General features: G+C 53.6%; 5 protein-coding genes across 5 annotated transcripts; all 5 read left to right on the plus strand.

Annotated features, from left to right (window-relative positions):
• Window positions 1-22: 22 nt before the first annotated feature.
• JKF63_01092 (uncharacterized protein) lies at window positions 23-1153 on the plus strand (the record flags this gene model as incomplete). The annotated part of the gene is made up of 1 exon (XM_067897141.1): window positions 23-1153. The coding sequence occupies one exon, from the start codon at window positions 23-25 to the stop codon at window positions 1151-1153; it is 1131 nt and encodes a 376-aa protein (XP_067753298.1).
• Window positions 1154-3267: 2114 nt separating this feature from the next.
• JKF63_01093 (uncharacterized protein) lies at window positions 3268-3465 on the plus strand (the record flags this gene model as incomplete). The annotated part of the gene is made up of 1 exon (XM_067897142.1): window positions 3268-3465. The coding sequence occupies one exon, from the start codon at window positions 3268-3270 to the stop codon at window positions 3463-3465; it is 198 nt and encodes a 65-aa protein (XP_067753299.1).
• A 1611-nt stretch (window positions 3466-5076) lies between these two features.
• JKF63_01094 (uncharacterized protein) lies at window positions 5077-7563 on the plus strand (the record flags this gene model as incomplete). The annotated part of the gene is made up of 1 exon (XM_067897143.1): window positions 5077-7563. One exon carries the CDS (start codon window positions 5077-5079, stop codon window positions 7561-7563), a length of 2487 nt encoding a protein of 828 aa, XP_067753300.1.
• Window positions 7564-8553: 990 nt separating this feature from the next.
• Window positions 8554-9555, plus strand: JKF63_01095 (uncharacterized protein; the record flags this gene model as incomplete). The annotated part of the gene is made up of 1 exon (XM_067897144.1): window positions 8554-9555. The coding sequence occupies one exon, from the start codon at window positions 8554-8556 to the stop codon at window positions 9553-9555; it is 1002 nt and encodes a 333-aa protein (XP_067753301.1).
• Window positions 9556-11347: 1792 nt separating this feature from the next.
• JKF63_01096 (uncharacterized protein) lies at window positions 11348-12406 on the plus strand (the record flags this gene model as incomplete). The annotated part of the gene is made up of 1 exon (XM_067897145.1): window positions 11348-12406. One exon carries the CDS (start codon window positions 11348-11350, stop codon window positions 12404-12406), a length of 1059 nt encoding a protein of 352 aa, XP_067753302.1.
• Between the last annotated feature and the right edge of the window lie 5493 nt (window positions 12407-17899).

Raw genomic sequence — 17899 nt, forward strand, 5'->3', positions numbered from 1 at the left:
ATCATCACTCTCAAATATAAGCATGACCTTCCATGTTGACGTTTGCCCGTTCGGTGCGGGTAAGATCATTTGGCTCAAGACAGACTGCCTTCGTGTCGGGCTCGCAAATTTTGGTGCCACCATCAGCTCTGTGCAGCTTCTCTGCCCTGCGCAGCAAAAGTGGGTTGAGATCAACTGTGCCTTCCCGGAGAGCGCTGCCGAGACAGAGGCGGATACTGACTACATGGGGGTGACGGTGGGACGCTGTGGTGGTCGCGTGGCTCACGCCACCTTCAAGCTTGACGGTGCCACCTACCATACCGATAAGAACATGGCTGGCACTCATACGTGCCATGGAGGCTTCAACGCCCTTCACAAAAAACACTGGGGCTATGCCGTTTGTGAGACAACGGATGCAGTCGGTGTCACCTTCAATTATACTAGCGCGCACATGCAAAACGGCTTCCCGGGTGAACTGATAATCAAAGTGACCTACTCAATCGAGCGATTGAAACCGAACGTGCTCAAGACGCATTACGACGCCTTTATCCCAGAGACCAGTCCGGCAGATGCCACCCCCGTCAACATCTTCAACCACGCCTACTGGAACCTCAACGGTATCCCAGAGCGCAGCGGCACGTGCGACGCCGTGTGGGAGCAGCCGGAGAGCGTGTGCAACCATTGGCTCCGCGTACCAGCAAGCCGGGTGGCCGAGGCGGATCGCATGGCTATTCCGACTGGTGAGTACCTTAGCGTAGACGGAACCTCCCTCGACTTCCGCACGGGACGTGTGCTGAAGGACGGCATGAGTGACCCAGCGCTCGACCGTGACCCGTGCGGTTATGACCACCCCCTCGCCATCGATGGCTGGGAAAAGGGCAAGCTGATGCTGCACGCTGAGGCCAGAAGCCCGACGACCAACATTTGCATGAAGGTTTACTCCACGTTTCCGTGCATGTGGGTCTACACAGCCAACAACAAGCCGCTCCCCGCAAGTGGCGGTCCGGGCCAGCGGTACGCACGCTGGACTGGTATTGGACTCGAGCCCCAGTACTTCCCAGACGCCGCGAACCACTACCCCAAGTATCCGTCCTGCATTGTGCGCCGCGGTGAGCGCCAGTACTCGGAGACGATGATCAACGAGTTCACCGTCGGAGACAATTCCAAGATGTGATATGACCCCAGAGGGGAAGAGTGTTGGGGCTCCTCTCTTACCGTTCACCCAAATCATTACATCTTATTTGGCCCGTAGGGATTCCACCACACGGGCGCACGCACTGCGACAAGGCCGCGCAACGGTGTAAACACCTGCGTCCCTGGACAAAGGTGATACGGAGTGGCTACCGTTTTCGCTCCCTCACCCCCTTTTTCTATTTTGTTTTGCATCGCATCCCCGTAGTAATACTATTTCGCGCCCTCTTCCCCCCCCCCTCCCCACAAACACACACACACACACACACAATCCCCTTTGGCTTTTTTTTTTGTGTGTTTAGCCGGTCAAGTTACCTCCTCGATGCCTGCTTTCAAATGTGCATCTTGCTGCGATTACACTCTGTCCGGCTCCCTCAATCGGTCCTCCTCCTCCCCTCCAGTCACTTTGCCACCCGAAGGCACATACCCCCCCCATCTCTCTTTTTTTTCCACCTCATTTGGTCGCACTAGAAATGTGTGTGGTGTTCGTCGGAGTAAATGCCGATTATGCGAGAGCTGTGGAGAACACAAGCGAGGCGCTGGTGCGAGTGTGTACCACTGGAACAGACATTCCTGCTTCCAGCATACGCGTGTCTATTGGTATGGGCCATGTGGCAGCCATTCTCAACTCCGCCTCACCCTCGCCCAAGAAATCATTAGCACGTCCTCCCGTCTATTTGATCCTATTCATTCATGGAAGCGTGTTTTGTTGTTTGCTTCTGAGTGTGACCTGTTCGCAGGTACCCGTGAGCGCACCACTTCAGTCCTCTTTTTTTTTTATCGTCTTCCCCTGGGCCCCTTCTTACGCGCCGCACGCACTCAAGACGCATACAGGCAGGCGCGCGAGTGAGTGAGGGGTTGAAGCGAGAATAAAATGTATCGATTTCTCCATCAAAAAGACACCCATTCAACAACAAAAAAACAGAAAACGTCAAACTTTTTTTACTTTTTTTTGGTTGTTCATGTTTTTTTCTTTTTGTGGCTGTTTTCTCTTCTTTGCGCCCCCCCCCCTCCCCCCTGCCTCCTCTCCTTTTTCCCCTCCACTGCACGTTTTTTCTTCGTTGAGAGGGGACACCCATGTGGCGTATGCACAATACTTTCGTGTGTATAGATATGACCATGCAAATCGGCGCCTACGCTTTCGTGCGCTAGCTTGTCTGCACATCAGCTGGTGACCTCCTCCTTCTCCGCCCCCTTGCGGTCGCATCGTCCGCGGCTGTTTTGCTGCCGCTCCTGACTTCATGCGTCGCCACATCTGCAAGCATTATCACGAGACCCCCCTCACGTATAGTGAAGTGGTGCCAACACACACCGATATATACACCCCGAATAAAAAAACCTGCATGCGTGCGCGCTGAAAGAACAGATGAGATATGACGGTATGCGAAACCTCAAATCGAAATGGGCGTGAGCAGAATAGGGGCGATGCGACATATGAAGAGGCAGAAGGAAATGTGTTGCAGATGCATCATGCACGGCGCCATGTCCTTCAGCGCTCATGTCCCGGCATTAGCAAGGAATGGTGTAGCAGGAAAGTGAAGAAGGGAGGGAGGGGGGGGGGGGGGGGGGGGCAGCCGCGGCCAAAACAGAAGTGTCCGTGCTGCTCCCTAACTGCCACTACGGTTGATGCTGAAGGGGACTTTTTTCTCTCTCTCTCTCTCTCTCTTACAAGCCCTCCAAAGCAGTGACGAGGGACTTGGCACTATGAGCCCATCAGGTCGCTCAGCACCGGTGTCAAACCAGATGGCGTCAACAAGTTGATCACGCTGGCCTCCCCGGTACTCAAGGTCACCATCGGCACGCTAGGCGCGAGCCTTTACTCTGTGAAGGTGTACCAACCGCAGCAGCAGCAGTGGGTGGAGGAGAACATGCAGTACAACAACCGTGACGAGGCCATGGCGGACCGCTCCACGTACTTTGGCGCTACGGTCGGCCGCTTTGTATTGGATAACAAGGAATATCGTACCCCCTACTAACGCCGGCGAGCACACCATCCACGGCGGGGCCAACGAGTTTGACCGCAAGGAGTGGAGTTTCGCTGTGTCGGCCAACGCCGAGGCCGAGGCGTCCGTCACACTTAACTACACCAGCCTCCACATGGAAAGCGGCTTCCCTGGCGAGCTGGCCTGCAAAGTGATCTACACCATCAGCAAGAGTCATCCACAGACGTTGTGCCTGAACTTTTTTGCCGACATCACTGACACCAGTCCCGCTGAGGCCAGCATTCTCAACATGTTCAGCCACGCCTGCTGGGACCTCAACGGCTTCAATGACCAGGACCCGGCCTCCACCTGAAGTCGACCGCTCTCCGTGCGCAGCCACCTGCCTCCGCATGCCGAGCAGTGACTGTCTTGTCAACACGAACTCACTTGCAATCCTGAGCGGCACTCTCGTTCCGGCAAAGCGAGCGCTTAACCGAGACCCGTGCGGCTACGGCCACCCGTACTGCATCAGCGGCTGGAAGCCCTGCGGCCTGGTGCGCCTGAATGCCGAGGTCTCCAGCCCGTCCACCGGCATTCTCATGCAGGTCTAATTCACCTTTCCTTGCACGTGGGGTATACACGGCGAACAACCTGAAACAGGACGCCAGCGGCGCACCGGGAGAGCGCTTCAGTCGATACAGCGCTGTGTGCCTGGAACCGCAGCAGCTGCCAGACGCTGCAAACTGGAAGTCCTTCCCACAATCTGTCGTCCGACACGGCTCGCCCTACCGCGAGACCATCCTTAACGTTTTCACAGTTACACCTGCGAGCCTCTATTCATTGACGCACACTCAGAGTGCCCTCAAAAGTCTTCAAGTGGAGTTCCGCGACAGCGGTGGTGCAGAGAGAAAAGGGAGATGAAGCGCGGACCGGGTGCACTCTAGTGGAAATACAGTGCGCCTCACAGGTACGCACCACTGCACACCTCCCCGTAGTCTAGCCTGCTCTCTCTCTCCCGTGCTCTGTACATATATGTATATATACACATATATATTTATTTATTTCTCGCCATGTTCCCCTCCCTCCCTTCCTCTTGTCACTAACAAAAACGCTTACCATTGTTTTTTTTTATATCGTTGCTTGAACGCTGGGAACGCACGCACGAATGGACATGTGAGAACACCTATACATTTGGACCTCTGTGTGTGTGTGTGTGTGCGTGTGTGTGTGTGAGAGAGAGAGCGTTGCTGTTTCACAGGTGTTCTTCTTGTCTACGTGCCTGTCACTTTGCTTGACTACACCGACTCCAAAAGGGAAAATAAATGTACGCCCGCACACACCGATATATGTCGATGTGTGTATATACCGGATAGAAGAGCACACATGTACACCTGACACACATGCTGACAGAAGGTCAAGTGCAGTGTGGGAGCAAAACGCTTTTCCATTGTGCTTTCCTGGGCAATCTGGAAAAAAAAAAAAAGGGTCGTGTCTGGTGGCTCAAACACAGAGTCAATCCTCGTTGTTGTCGAATGGACACCTTCACTTGCCTCGACACGTCTTAGCAGCGCACCGCCTTGATTCTCTCCTCATCTTGCCCTCTTTTCGTTGTCCGTGCCCCTCACTACCCCTTCAACAGTCTTTCTCCATTCACTTCAAAGCATACCTACATATCCTCTGCTTGTTTGTTTGTTTTTTTGCCCCCCACCCCATTATTGCCCTCTTCCCCCCCCCTTCCCTGGATCTCTTTCTTTTCGCTGTTCGTCTCTCTTTCTACGGTCGTGCCCACTTTGTCCCCGCCTCCCCCGGAAAGAAGAGAGAAAAGGAAAAACAAGCACTGGTGCTCATCCGTGCGGTAGTCTTAACCACAGCTGTCTCTACAGTAGCACACGCAGCCACTAACACTCCTTTCAGTGAAGGGGAAAAACAGAATCGAAGCGACAGGCACGCCGAGGAGGTGAGGGGGGAAGAGAGAAGGCGCAAAATGTTGCACATATACAACAAAATCCAAGACGCGATTGCAGCGTGCACCTCCCTCCAGTTTCCTCTCATCGTGGGGGTGCACGGCAAGCTGCCCAATGTTGTAAACAACGCAGACGAGGCAACATGCGACAGGGGTACCGATGTTGTGGTGAAGAGAACCAGTGCTGTCCGCCAAACGTTCTCATTTTTGCCGGCGTTGCACAGCACGGACAGGATTGAGCCCAACGGCAGCCCTGACGCAGACATGGCGAACTCCTCCCTGGGCTACCTTCTCAGACCAGCGAACCTGACAGAAACTGACGCGAGGAACGCGTCGGTGATGGCGCAGGCACTCGCAGACGGTGAAGAGCTCGTCCTTGTACCAGACTTTCCGTTGGGCAGTGTACAAGGGGGTGCTGCACAGCGCGAGGCGCTTCTCGTTACTCTCCTCGAGGGCCGTCTCAGTCCCGTCACAGTGCTGCACCTCATCGAGGAAGGGTCGCCGGACTACGCTGCCTTCTCCGCTGCTTTCTCCGCTACTGCCAGTGTGTCTGGTGCACCACTGCTTCGTGTGCATATATTCTACCCACAGAGTCCCGGCATTACGCCGGTAGAGCTCAGCGGAGACACGCTGACTCCGCAGCTTTTGCACAACTGCGTGCACATGGGTCTACTGGGGGCCCAAGGGGGTCTCGCGGGAGCGGGGGCCTCGGGTGCCACTGATGAGATTCTCTCTTTTTTCTCGACTACCGTGTCCGCCATGAACCGTGAGTCTGTGCGCACACGTCAGCAAACGAGTCTCGTCTCGCTCGCCTCTGCCCTTGCCACCGCCCCGTCAAACCAACAGCAGCACAACGACCCCGCCGTCACGACCGTACCGATTGTGGCGGTGCCGGCGCAGCACGCAAAGGGATTGAGCGATGCGAACGCACTCAACACTGCGCACTTGATTCGCATTGCGGGGCTTCCCATGTCTTTTTCCACCACTACGACGACCAACGCGGCCCACAAAACGATTCTCACCACACCAAGCATGACGTTCCAGACGGTGTGGCGCACAGTGGAAAAACATCTCGAGTGGGCCCAGCGTGAGATGCAGCAGGCGCAGGCAGCGTCCACGTGGAATGGGGTCACCCCTCCAAAACCGGGCACCAGGTTCACATTCACGATTGAACCGTCCGCGACGTCGACAGATGTGGTAGTGACGACTGTAACGACATGCGAGGAAGCTTCTAGGGTACGACTACAGGACTACCCACGCAACACTGTGGTTCAGGTGCACTTCGACAGCGGTGCGCTGCCACCACCACCACCGGCACCTGCTGTACAGACAACCAGGCCAACGGCAGAGGCCACATCCACCTCGCGCCCCACCGAGTACGTGTGCGAGGGGAACGTCTGCCGTCGACGAACTCCTGGAGACGCCCAGCTGCCTGCCTCAACTGCAACTGCACCACTGCAACAGAGAGCAGAATCGGCGCCCGCCCCGCTTCCAGCAAAGACCAGTGCGGCCGCCCCCGTCAGGCTCCGCTGCTCACTCCCCAATGGTAAGACTCTGGACTTGCCGGGTCTGGACCCGGCTGTGGCCACCCTCCGCGCTAACGTCCGTCCTGCTGTGGCAGACGCCCTAGGCTACGACAAATTCGTGTTTGTATGCGCCTACCCACCGAGGCGGTACAGCCCCGAGACAGATGAACCCCTGCCACTTGAGGAAGTGGGGCTTGGTCAATCGTGTGCCCTGCGTGTTGTGTCGCTCGATGGTCCGGTGTCGAATAACGCGCCAAGCAGGGGTGCAGAGTCTCAACAGCAACCAGGACACACACGGCAGCTGCTTTTCAACGCCGCCTCCTCGCTGATGGGAATGTTTTCCGGTGCCCGCGGTAACCAAGGTGATTCAAGAGGGGCGGCAGCAGCAGTGGCGTCTTCCTCTCCTGACTCACGTCAGCCGCGGCGGCAACGCCGTGCGTACAACTCAATGGCCGAGATACTGGTGGCTAACGAGGAGGCAGAGCGGCAGACAGCGATGGAGCGCCTTCGGCAAGAGCAACAAAGGCCTGGGCCCTCCTCCTCGTCCTACCATACACCAGATGCTGAGAACCGGGCGCAGGGCAAGAAGTCCAACCGCTACTTTGGCGGGGGATCCACCGAGTTTATCGCTGAAGATGGGAGCGACGAAGCTGCAAATCACAGCGAGGTCAAGCGCACTTCACCAGAAAGCCTTACGGCCACTCAGCAAGAGGCCTTCCTGTGTGAGCAGCTGAGGCACCTCATGAATCGGTATCGGCAGCAATCCGGAGAAGCGGGCGACAATAACGAAGAGGATGCCGGGGAAGGCGACGAAGAAAGTGCGCAGGAGAGGGCTGGGGGTTACAATGCCTTCCAGGGACAAGGGCGACGCTTGACTGACGATACCCCGCCTGCAAGCGGCAACTCTGCAGACACCGCCCCTCCCCCACACCCTCCCTCGGCAACCGAATCGGCTCCCGGCGCGGCGACGGAGAGCCAATAGACGAGAGGAATAAAGTGTAGCGAATAAGGGGGGTGGGGGACGGGTGCGATACTTGTTGCTCGTCGTTCTTTGTGTGTGTGTGTGTGTGTGTGTGTGTGTGTGTGTGTGTGTGTCGATCTGGCTCTGGAGTAAACCTGAGCGTTCCCATGAGCAGACAGTGCAGGGAGATAGAGGGAGGCAGTATTGCGATGTCCAGCCCCCCACCCCACCCCGCAGCCCCCTTCTCCCTTTTCTCATTTGCGTGTGTTGCTTCCAAATTTTTCCCCACCCTGGGGAAACTTAACGCTGCGCAGTCTCCACTGGTGTTTGAGACTCCCTTCCCCCCCCCCCCCACCGACCCACCCGTCTTTGTTTCTCGTGTGCCCTTACTCGAACACTGAAAAACAAGACAGAGGCCCTATCGACGTCGTCTCCCCCCTTCCCACTCCTTTTTACATGACCGAAGCTGGAAAAGAAGAAGCTGGGGTACCCTGACGAAGAGATGAACACACAACACCACGCGAGCGAGTGAAAGAACCAGCATCGACTAGATTAAACGTGTAACATGCATACATACGTACACGCCGACACAGGGAACACAGTGGGGAAAAAGGAGAATGCGTACTGGGGACATGTATGCAGGTGATTGCGTGTCACGCAGATCCGGAAGTGGTCAGCCTCCCTCCAAACCCGACCGTCGCTCAAGTCGCTCTCTCCCCCTCCCTCCCCTGGCTCAGTACATCCCCTATTCTACACCGTGCGGACCCCGCGTCCTCGCACACTTCAACAGGGGGGAGGGAGGAGGGGGGGGCTCTACAGACACTCCTTGACCCGTTATTCAAATCGCATCTGCTGACCGGTCTTCCCCTTCACTCCGTCTAGCTCTCGCCCCTTTGTGTCACCCTCCGTTATACTTGAAGAAAAAAAAAGAGAATCGGTGGCATTGAGGCGCATTGGCCACGTCCCGCGTATACTCACGAATACACCATCCATAATCCACGGTGTCCGCAAATGGCAGGGGATAGGAACAAGACGCTCAACACGCTGGAGAACTGCGTAGTGCAGGGCGGTCGCTTCCGCATCGGTCGCCGCATCGGCGGTGGCTCCTTCGGGGAGATATTTTTAGGCTTTGACACACACACAGGTGAGATGGTGGCCATCAAGGTGGAACGTGCCAAAACAAATCAACCACAGCTTTTGGCAGAATCGAGACACTACACTGTCGTGAGCCAGGGCCGTGGCGCGTCGTACATGCCAACGATCTTCGGCTACTCCTCCGAGTGTGACTTCAATGTCATGGTGATGGAACTCATGGACCTCTCGCTGGAAGATCTCCATGAGCAGTGCGGCAACCGCTTTTCGCTCAAGACGACGCTGATGCTGGCGGACCAGATTCTCTGGCTCATCGAGCTCGTGCACTCTCGCAGCATCGTCCACCGTGACATAAAGCCCGACAACTTCATTATGGGGCGTGGCAAGAAAGCCCATCACGTGTACATCATCGACTTTGGGTTGGCGAAGAGCTATCGAAACCCGCACACGCATGTGCATATACCGTACAAGGAGGGCAAGAATTTGACGGGCACAGCCCGATACTGTAGCATCAACACACACCTGGGAGTTGAGCAGAGTCGCCGTGACGACCTCGAAGGAATCTCCTACCTCCTTATTTACTTCCTCCGTGGCTCGCTGCCATGGCAGGGCTTGAAAGTATCGAGCAAGGATCGAAAGTACAACATGATTGCTCAGTTAAAGATGAGGACTTTGACTGAGTCTCTCTGTAAAGGGCTGCCTGTCGAGTTTGCGTCGTTCGTGAATTACTCGCGTGCCTTGCGCTTCGAAGATCGCCCTGATTACGGCTACCTCCGTGCCATGTTTCGCCGACTCTTCGAGAGAGAGGGCTACCAGGAAGACTACGTCTATGATTGGACGCCGCGCCACGTGCATGAAAAGCTTACTGCACAGCAACGCAAGCGTGCAGAAGTGAAATCCGTTGAAAAAAAACAAAAGTAGTGCACGTGGGCCTTTTTTTAGTTTGTTTTTTTAGTGTTGTTGACAGAATGAACGTGTCAGCACATATGGGTTAAACTTTGTCAAGAAGATGGGGAAGGGAAAAAGTGAGACCCCTGTGAGTGTGGTAATGGGTTTCTGTATGTGTGTGTGTGTGTGTGTGTGTGTGTGTGTGTGTGTTGCAACACTCTCACTTATTGGTGTAATACGCTTACACCACCATCTGCATGTCTTTTCCGTTTTTTATCACTCAATCCTTCGACCCGTCTCGAGCTGGTACACGCCCACACACACACACACACACACGGACGCCGCCTCTGACTGCGCTACAGAATTCCCCCCTCCCCCCGGGGGGGGGAAGACGGATTTGGGAAGTCCCGTCGTCAGAGAGCGGAGGAGAAGCACAGAGAGGCAGTGTGGTAATGTAGAGAGACAAAGAGGGGGAGGTGCATCACAAATGCTAACACAGCGGGCACTGTTGTCTCTTTGATGTGTGATATTTATTCTCTTTATGTGTACTGGGCATTCGTCTCAATTCGTGTTTTTTCCATTGTGTAGAGGATGGTAATTGTGTGCCGTGATTGATTTGTGTGTGTGTGTGTGTGTGTGTGTTGGTGTTCTGTTGTCGCCGTCGTAGTTTTTTTTTTCGAGGGGAGGTCGCTATTGCTGGGAGGAGGCACCAAAATAGCGCTTTGTTTTTTTTTTCCTTTTCCCCCATCTCTGTGCCAAGTCTGCTGCTCTCCACAACAATTTATTCACACCCCTCCCGTCCTCCGCTAAAGTGCATCGCGTTGCCCTATTCCTATTCGTCCCTCACCCACCTTATTTTCTTTGGTGTTTCGCTGTCCTGATCGATACCCCACACCTCCGGATAGAGTCGCGAGTGAAACCCCAAAACAAATAGACTGCTATCCATCCTAACCACTCTGTCATGCAACCCGAGAGTGTAAGTCTACCACCCCCGGCCTGCCCAAAAGGGGGAGGGGGGACCGTCATGTGGTGCGAACCAACAGGAGGTCCACCTCACACAAGTGGCCCCCCCCCCTCAGTGGGTGACCTCACAGCGGCCTCTCCACCCCCACTCCCCCGAGAGTAGCCAGTAAAGGTCGGGTGAGATGCATTTGAGTCATGCTGGCGCTTTGATGATGATATATGAGTAGCATAGACCCGCTCATCGTTGCAGGTCTTTCCGAAGTGACGCCATGCACGTCCTCATTGCTGATATTCGTAGCGATTAGTAGGCTCCGTCCCTCCCCTCCCCCCTCCCCGGTACCTTCTCTGTCTTCGCCTTCCCCCCCCTCCCCCTGCCCCCGCGACCTCTCCCTCCATAGCTAAATAAGTTTTTTCTCTACCGCCCCTTCACCATCCCTTACGGAACACAGAGCAATTTTTGTTGGGTTTGAACCTGTTTGTTGTTGCCCGTTGAGCCCTCCTCCTTTTTGTGTGGTCCATCGCACGAAACATTTAAGAAAACGGAAAGAGAAAAGGAGGCTCTCAAAAATCTGGCAGTGCAGGAGACCCCCTTTTTTTAGTTTCTCTGACACATACAGCTACACAGGAGGTGCATCCCTTAGATACACGCAAACACAGACATCTGACACGTTTACTTTTCTCCACCTTTTCGATTACCCCGCTATAGAACAGTAACAGAAAAGGTAGGGGAAAGAAAAAAGGATCGAGGCACGCGATAGCGGTGTGTTTTGTCGGGTCTTCCGCTCGGTAACCCCCCCTCACTCCCTCCCCCCCCCTCCCCTCCCCCAGTCACCACACACATCGCAGCCCAGAAAAAAAAAAGATGAACGTGGAACTCCGCGTCGGCAACCGCTACCGGATCGGTCAGAAGATCGGCTCCGGCTCCTTCGGTGAGATTTTCCGTGGCACAAATATTCAGACGGGTGACCCGGTTGCCATCAAACTTGAGCAAGTGAAGACGCGTCACCCGCAGCTTACATATGAGTCGCGCTTCTATCGCATCCTTGGCAGCGGTGGTGGCGCCATCGGCATTCCCATGATGTTCTACTACGGCGTCGAGGGTGAGTTCAACGTGATGGTGATTGAGCTGCTCGGTCCCTCGCTAGAAGACCTTTTCTCGTTTTGTGGCCGCCGCCTCTCCTTGAAGACAACACTGATGCTGGCGGACCAGCTGATCAGCCGCGTCGAGTTTGTGCATAGCAAGAGCGTCCTTCATCGCGATATCAAGCCTGACAACTTCCTTATGGGCACGGGAAAGAAGGGTCACCATGTGTACATCATCGACTTTGGTTTGGCGAAGAAATATCGCGACCCGCGCACGCACATCCACATCCCATACAGGGAGGGCAAGTCACTGACGGGCACGGCACGCTACTGTAGCATCAGCACACATATGGGCATTGAGCAGGGCCGCCGCGATGACCTTGAAGGAGTGGGTTACATTCTCATGTATTTTCTTCGTGGATCACTTCCGTGGCAAGGCCTGAAGGCGCACACGAAGCAAGAGAAGTACAACCGCATTTCTGAGCGAAAGCAGACAACGCCGGTGGAGGTACTCTGCAAAGGGTTTCCCAGTGAGTTTTCTTCCTTCATGAACTACGTCCGTGCGCTTCGCTTTGAAGATAAACCCGACTACTCATACCTGAAGCGCATGTTCCGCGATCTCTTTGTGCGCGAGGGCTTCCACGTCGACTACGTGTATGACTGGACGTTGAAGCGCATTCATGAGAGTTTACAGGAGCAACAGTCCTGCCCAGGTGGTAACAGTGGCGACGCCCCAACAGGCAACGGCTCTCCAGTGAACGCAAACCCAGCGCAGCCAGGCAACAGCGGTGCCCCAAACACCAACAATCAGGAGTCGGCTACGCCGGAACAACAGTAATGGGGCGCCCCCATGTGATGTGCCTTTTTGAAAGAAAACAAGGGAACGTGGCAGTGAGCGGGCGATATAGCAGGTATCGAGAAGTGAACACAAATGCTTCGTGGTCTACACAGTGGCAATGAATGCTGTTGAAGTAATGAATGAGATACAGCCATGCACGTCTCACCTCATGTCTGTTCGGACCTTTTTTGTCTTGTGTGTCTCTCTCTATGTGTGTGTGTGTGTGTGTGTGTGTGTGTGTGTGTACATGTAAAACAATGTGGGGTGAGAGCATGCTTCTACCCCTCCTCCCTCCTCCCTCTCCCTCCCCCTCTCTCTATATATATATATGTGTGTGTGGGCGTGTGCCGGAGTAGCCCTTTTCGTTTCCTTTTGCTCCCCTTTTTTGGCGTAATGGCTCGCACCCCCCCCCCCCACCCATCCCCGATGCACGCTTTACAATTACACTTCATGTCTCGTCTCCTCCTCATTGGGTGACGCAGAAACATGTGTGTATTCGCGTTGTTTCTTTTTTGAAGTAAAGAAAAGCCGCGCGGTTGGGAGAAGACAAATAACTGAAAAACAGTAATTCGGGGGAGGGGGGACAACTAAACCTCTCCACCACCACCCCTCAAGCAAAAAAATGGTATCAGGAAGAGGTGATTTGCATGCCCCCACTCCCCCCGTTCACACACACACACACACACTAAAAAGTGGAGAGAAGCAAACAGAGATGATGTCTGCTACACTAGTCATGGGGCGTAGCAGCGAAGGGCAGTATCGAACGGCGAGTTCATTCCTCAATGGTTTGCTGTTCCGGCATGTGTATCCCATACTCTCAAAGGCATTGCTCTTTTTTATTTTCCCTTTCGGCTTTTTTTTGGGGGGGAAGGGGGGGAAGGTGCATGTGCATGTTCTAATTCAAGATAAAAGAGAGGGTGGGCCCGAAGCGTGCCGACTATCCTCCTCCCTCTTCCCCCTGGCACTGTATGTCTGCTTTTCCCCCGAATGTGAATGTACCGGTGTTCATCACGATGTGGTGGCGCACCATTCTTTTTTGTGCGTGTGAACTCCTGACCTCTCCCCCTCTTTTGATAGGGACGCGCACACACACACACACACACCCTCTCTACGTCGTACTTTTTTTCTTTGTGTGCTGCTCTTGTTGTCGGCACTTCTTCTTTGCGTTGTTTTTTTTTATAGCCCTTCTCATGTTCTCTAGCCCTCTCGTTCTCCTGTAGCGTTTGGAGTACAGGGGTCTTTGGTGCTGTGCGCGTGCGAGTGTGTGTGTGTGTGTGTGTGTCCACAGGTTGCTCTGTGGTACTTTTTTTATGTTCTTCTTTTCCTCTGTATGGACATATATATATATCGGGAGCCCCCCCCTTCCCCTCGCACACACACTCTCCGCGCTATCGATTGCGCACCTGCCCCCTCCCCGCGTCTCCCCCTTTTTGTTCCTGTATGCCTCCTGCAGGTGAAAGGGGGGAGAGGCGAAGGGGGTAAGTGAATGAGCGGCAGCTTGTGTCCATCTTTCTTCATCTCCTTTCGATGCCTGTCTGTGTGCTGTGGCGGCTTGTGGTTGTCGTCCTCTCCCTGTTAGTTTTCTCTGTGAACATCCCCATCTTTGGTTCCCCCATCCGCCGGCCCTCAAATCCCCCACCACCATTTTTGTAGGACCCTCCCAGCTCCCTTCTCATCTCTACTGTTTCTCACTCTGGATCGGTTTGGTAGCCTCCTGTATTGACTGCGTACCCCTCATATTATTTTTTGGCTCCTGTTCGCGCCTGTCCTCCTCTCCTCCTCCTTCTCCCCCCCCCCCTCCCCCCTCCCCTCCTTCACTCCTCTCTCTCTCTGTCCTCTGGGCATTTCTTTTGGTCTATGCGGGCGCATTTTTCACCTCGCATCACGTTGCCGGTCGCTCATACACGAAACGGGGAGGGAGGGAGGGGAAGGGGAAGGGGAAGGGAAAGGGAGGAGAAAAGAGCGATGGTGGAAGCGCCCTGTCCCTCGCCACAACTTGACATTTTGGGGGGGGAAGGGGGGGTTCCTAGATAATCTGAGTTTACTTCCACGCTCATTGTAGGCAACATTGTCCTTGACCGTCTGTCTGTGCTCTCTCATCACTGTTGCCTTTGTGTTTTTGGCCTTTTGTTTGTCAGGCTAATGTCTGTTTTCCCCTCTTTTTTCGCGATTGAATGCCCCTCCCACCTCCCACTCCGCCTTAGGCTCATGTGAATGGAAGAGCCTGCCACACGAACGAAGGTGTGCGCAAGAAAAATATATAGAGAAATATACACACAACTATCTACTACCCCTCCTCCCTGGTTGTCCCATTGTGTTCTGCTTCTAGGACTCATCCTCAAGTGACTGAAACAACGTCCGTGAAAGAACGGCTACAAATACCATGTCTCCTGGTGCACTGTGTGTGTGTGTGTGTGTGTGTCAACCTCCTGTCTCCTCTCTCTTCGAGCTGCCCTCTCTCCCTACTTCGTGTGTGGAGGCATAGACCGGGGGGAGGGGGAGGGGGAGGGGGGAGTAGTGGAGGGTAGTATTGACACGTACAGAACTCGGAAAAAAAAGCAACAGCAAAGGGAGGGGAGGGAAGGGGGGGGGGAGAGGCCGCGCGAGCGGTGTGAAAAGAATGAACAGAGGTCCTTTGAACAGCAGCAGCAACAATTTGGAAAACAACGCGAAGAAAGAAAAGGATCGGGGAGAAGGAGGAGCAGGCAAAAAGAGGACAACTCGGGACCGATATGTTTTTTTTTGCTGGGTTGGGTTTTTCTTGGTTTCTGATCGGTTTTCCTCTCCCCCCCCTCCCTTCACGTGTGTGTGTGTGTATGTGTGTGTGTGTGATGTTTGCTTTTTTGTGTCTGTATGTGTGTCTTTGTGCGCTTGATTTGTTGAGACTCCCTCTCTTTCTAATCGGGAAAAAGAAGGGGACATCGGGAATGCGATAGGGGGGAGAGGATAAACAGCTGAGCAAAAAGAGAGAGGGGAGCACACAAGAGAACGACACATGAAAAAAAAAATGAATACCTCAGCGAAACGCTGCGATATCTCCTCCCCCTCCTTTTTCCTTAACTTCTTCCTGTTTTATTTTATTTCGGGCTCTTTTTTTTCCTCTCCATTTGTTCTACGACTGCGCTGACTCGTCTCTGGTTTATTCCTCAAAAATATTCAAAAAAAAACAAAAAAATGGACACACCGAAAATCTTGACCCCCCCCTCTTCGTACTCGCCGCCATTTGAACAGTCTTCCCTGCACTCCTATTCCGTTCTGCCTCGGATATTCTCTCGAAGAAAAAAAGTGGAGGGAGAGGGGGGCGCTGTATATGAGACCTTTAGAGAAACCGTTCTACGGCTTTGCTCTCTCACTTCTTGGTTCCGCCCCCCTCCCCACCCCCTCCGTCGACACAGTACTGACTGTGTGAAGCGGTGCGAGGAGACGTGCATGTACATGAGTCCGGGAGTACACTCACAATGAAATTCTCTCCATTTTTTTTCTACACCTCCGATCTCTTTTTATCTCTTCAACAACTCCTGCACCCATCAACGCGCGCGCTTTCCATTATCGTTGATGCCGTTCACAACACCACGCCCACGCTCGCCGCCCTCTCCTTGTCTCTCACAATGTCCCATCAACTCAACAGAGATAAACGGCACACATTTTCATCCCTCATTCTCTCACCCTCCCCTTCTTGCCCTCCCTGAGTTCTTGTGTTTGCTCACACTCGTCTCATCAGTCTGAGCATCTGCGGATTATCCCTCCCTTCGATATCCGAATCGAACACACAGGGGCAAAAGGGGAAAAAGAGTGCGTGTGCGCCCTCCCACTTCTTTTCTGGAGTCGAGGACGGGGTCCGTTGCGACAATAAAAAAAAGTGCAAACAAAATTATTTTCTCCCAAGTCTCGCTCCGGCCTACCCGTTTCCTCTGACCTCTTCTCTGTCTCAAGCTCATACAGCTCCCCCTCCCCCTCCCCCCCCCCCCACCCCACTGACCTTTAGACACAGACGCACACACACACACAACGTCGCCCGTGGGAGTTAGGGAAACGCGAAAAGCGAAGAAAGAAAGACGTGGCTTTCTCCACAAATTGTGCTTCTCTCTCGACTTCCTCTCCCCCCCCTCCGTGTGTGTTCGCGTGTATGTGTTAGTATTGGTTGGAGTACTGAATCCAGAGTGCGTGTATTTGTTTGTCGCGGTTGTGTGACCCCTTTGTGGACTTCGGCGTTCGTGCCTCAGTGTTTCCTTTTTTTCCACTTCGCTTGGATTTGCTTTCGTTGACTCCATTGTCCCAAAGTGTTGAACAATTAGACACCAGTGTGCACATATCACGTCACCGACGTACTCCCCCCTTCCTTCCTTCCTTCCTTCCCCGCTTTCTTCCTCTTGTATGTTTATGTATTGAGCCCCTTGTCTGGTGCTTGAGTGGTGTCTACGTTTTACGAGTGTTATTCCCCTCCCCCCCCCTCCCTACGTCTTTGCTCAACCACCCCTTGTCTATTCCTGCCCTTCTTTTTTTTTCTTCCGATCTCGCTGCTCTGCACACACACACACACACACACACGGACGTGCGCCGACCACCCCTAAAACTCTCTCTCGCTTTCAGACAAACGAACAAGAGAAGTGGAAATCCAGGAAGAAAAATAGAAACACATATTCTAAAAGAGATAAACAACAACAGCGAAAAAAAAACGATCGGAAAAAAAGAACGAATAAAAAGGGAAAAAAACACACAAAGAAATAAACAGTAAGCAAACAACGAAGCAGCGGGTGTGTGTTGCACTCTCCTCCGTCCACTTCGTTCTGCCCCCCTTTGGCTCCCCCCCCCTTCCCAACCCATTCCTCTTCACATTTCGCTATAATAAATATAATCCCGCTCTTATTTGAGTGCACTGCTGTGCTCCCCTCTCCCCTCCCCCTCACCCCCCCCCTTTGTCGTCTTTACTTTTCCCTTAGTGTGCATTTGATTTCTCGTCGTCCGTTGCTCCCTCCCCTTCGTGAGTGTCTGTCTGTGTCTGTGTGTGTAAAGTGTGTTTCATAAGGCTGAAAAAAAAAGCCAGGGAAGCCAAAAAATTGTGTCTTGCCTCCTTCACTTGTTGCACACAGTACGATCTCTCTCCTCTGGGGCTCATTTTTCGTTGTTGTCATTTTCTTCTGTGTTTCCCTTTTTTCCCCTCTTTTTCTTTTTGTTTATTTTCCCCTTTTGCGTGTACCCCCTCACTGTGGCCTTTTCAGTTTCTTTTTATTATTTTTTTGTGTGTTACACAACGGAAAAAAGAGAGGCGGCGGCGAAGTATATATATATATATATGTAAGACCCAAATCTTTAAAAAAATATCCCCTACGGCGGACTCTCTCTCGCGCTCTCTCTTCTATCTGTTCAACGCCCCACACCACCCTACACATCTTTCTAGAAAAAAAGGTGATACACCTCCGCCAAGAAAGGAAAGGAGACAAGAGAAGGAAACGAGCTGAGAAGTGGAGGCCCACGTGCAAAAAAAGAAAAGAA

Source organism: Porcisia hertigi, chromosome 35, assembly GCF_017918235.1.
Source record: "Porcisia hertigi strain C119 chromosome 35, whole genome shotgun sequence".
Taxonomy (NCBI): domain Eukaryota; phylum Euglenozoa; class Kinetoplastea; order Trypanosomatida; family Trypanosomatidae; genus Porcisia; species Porcisia hertigi.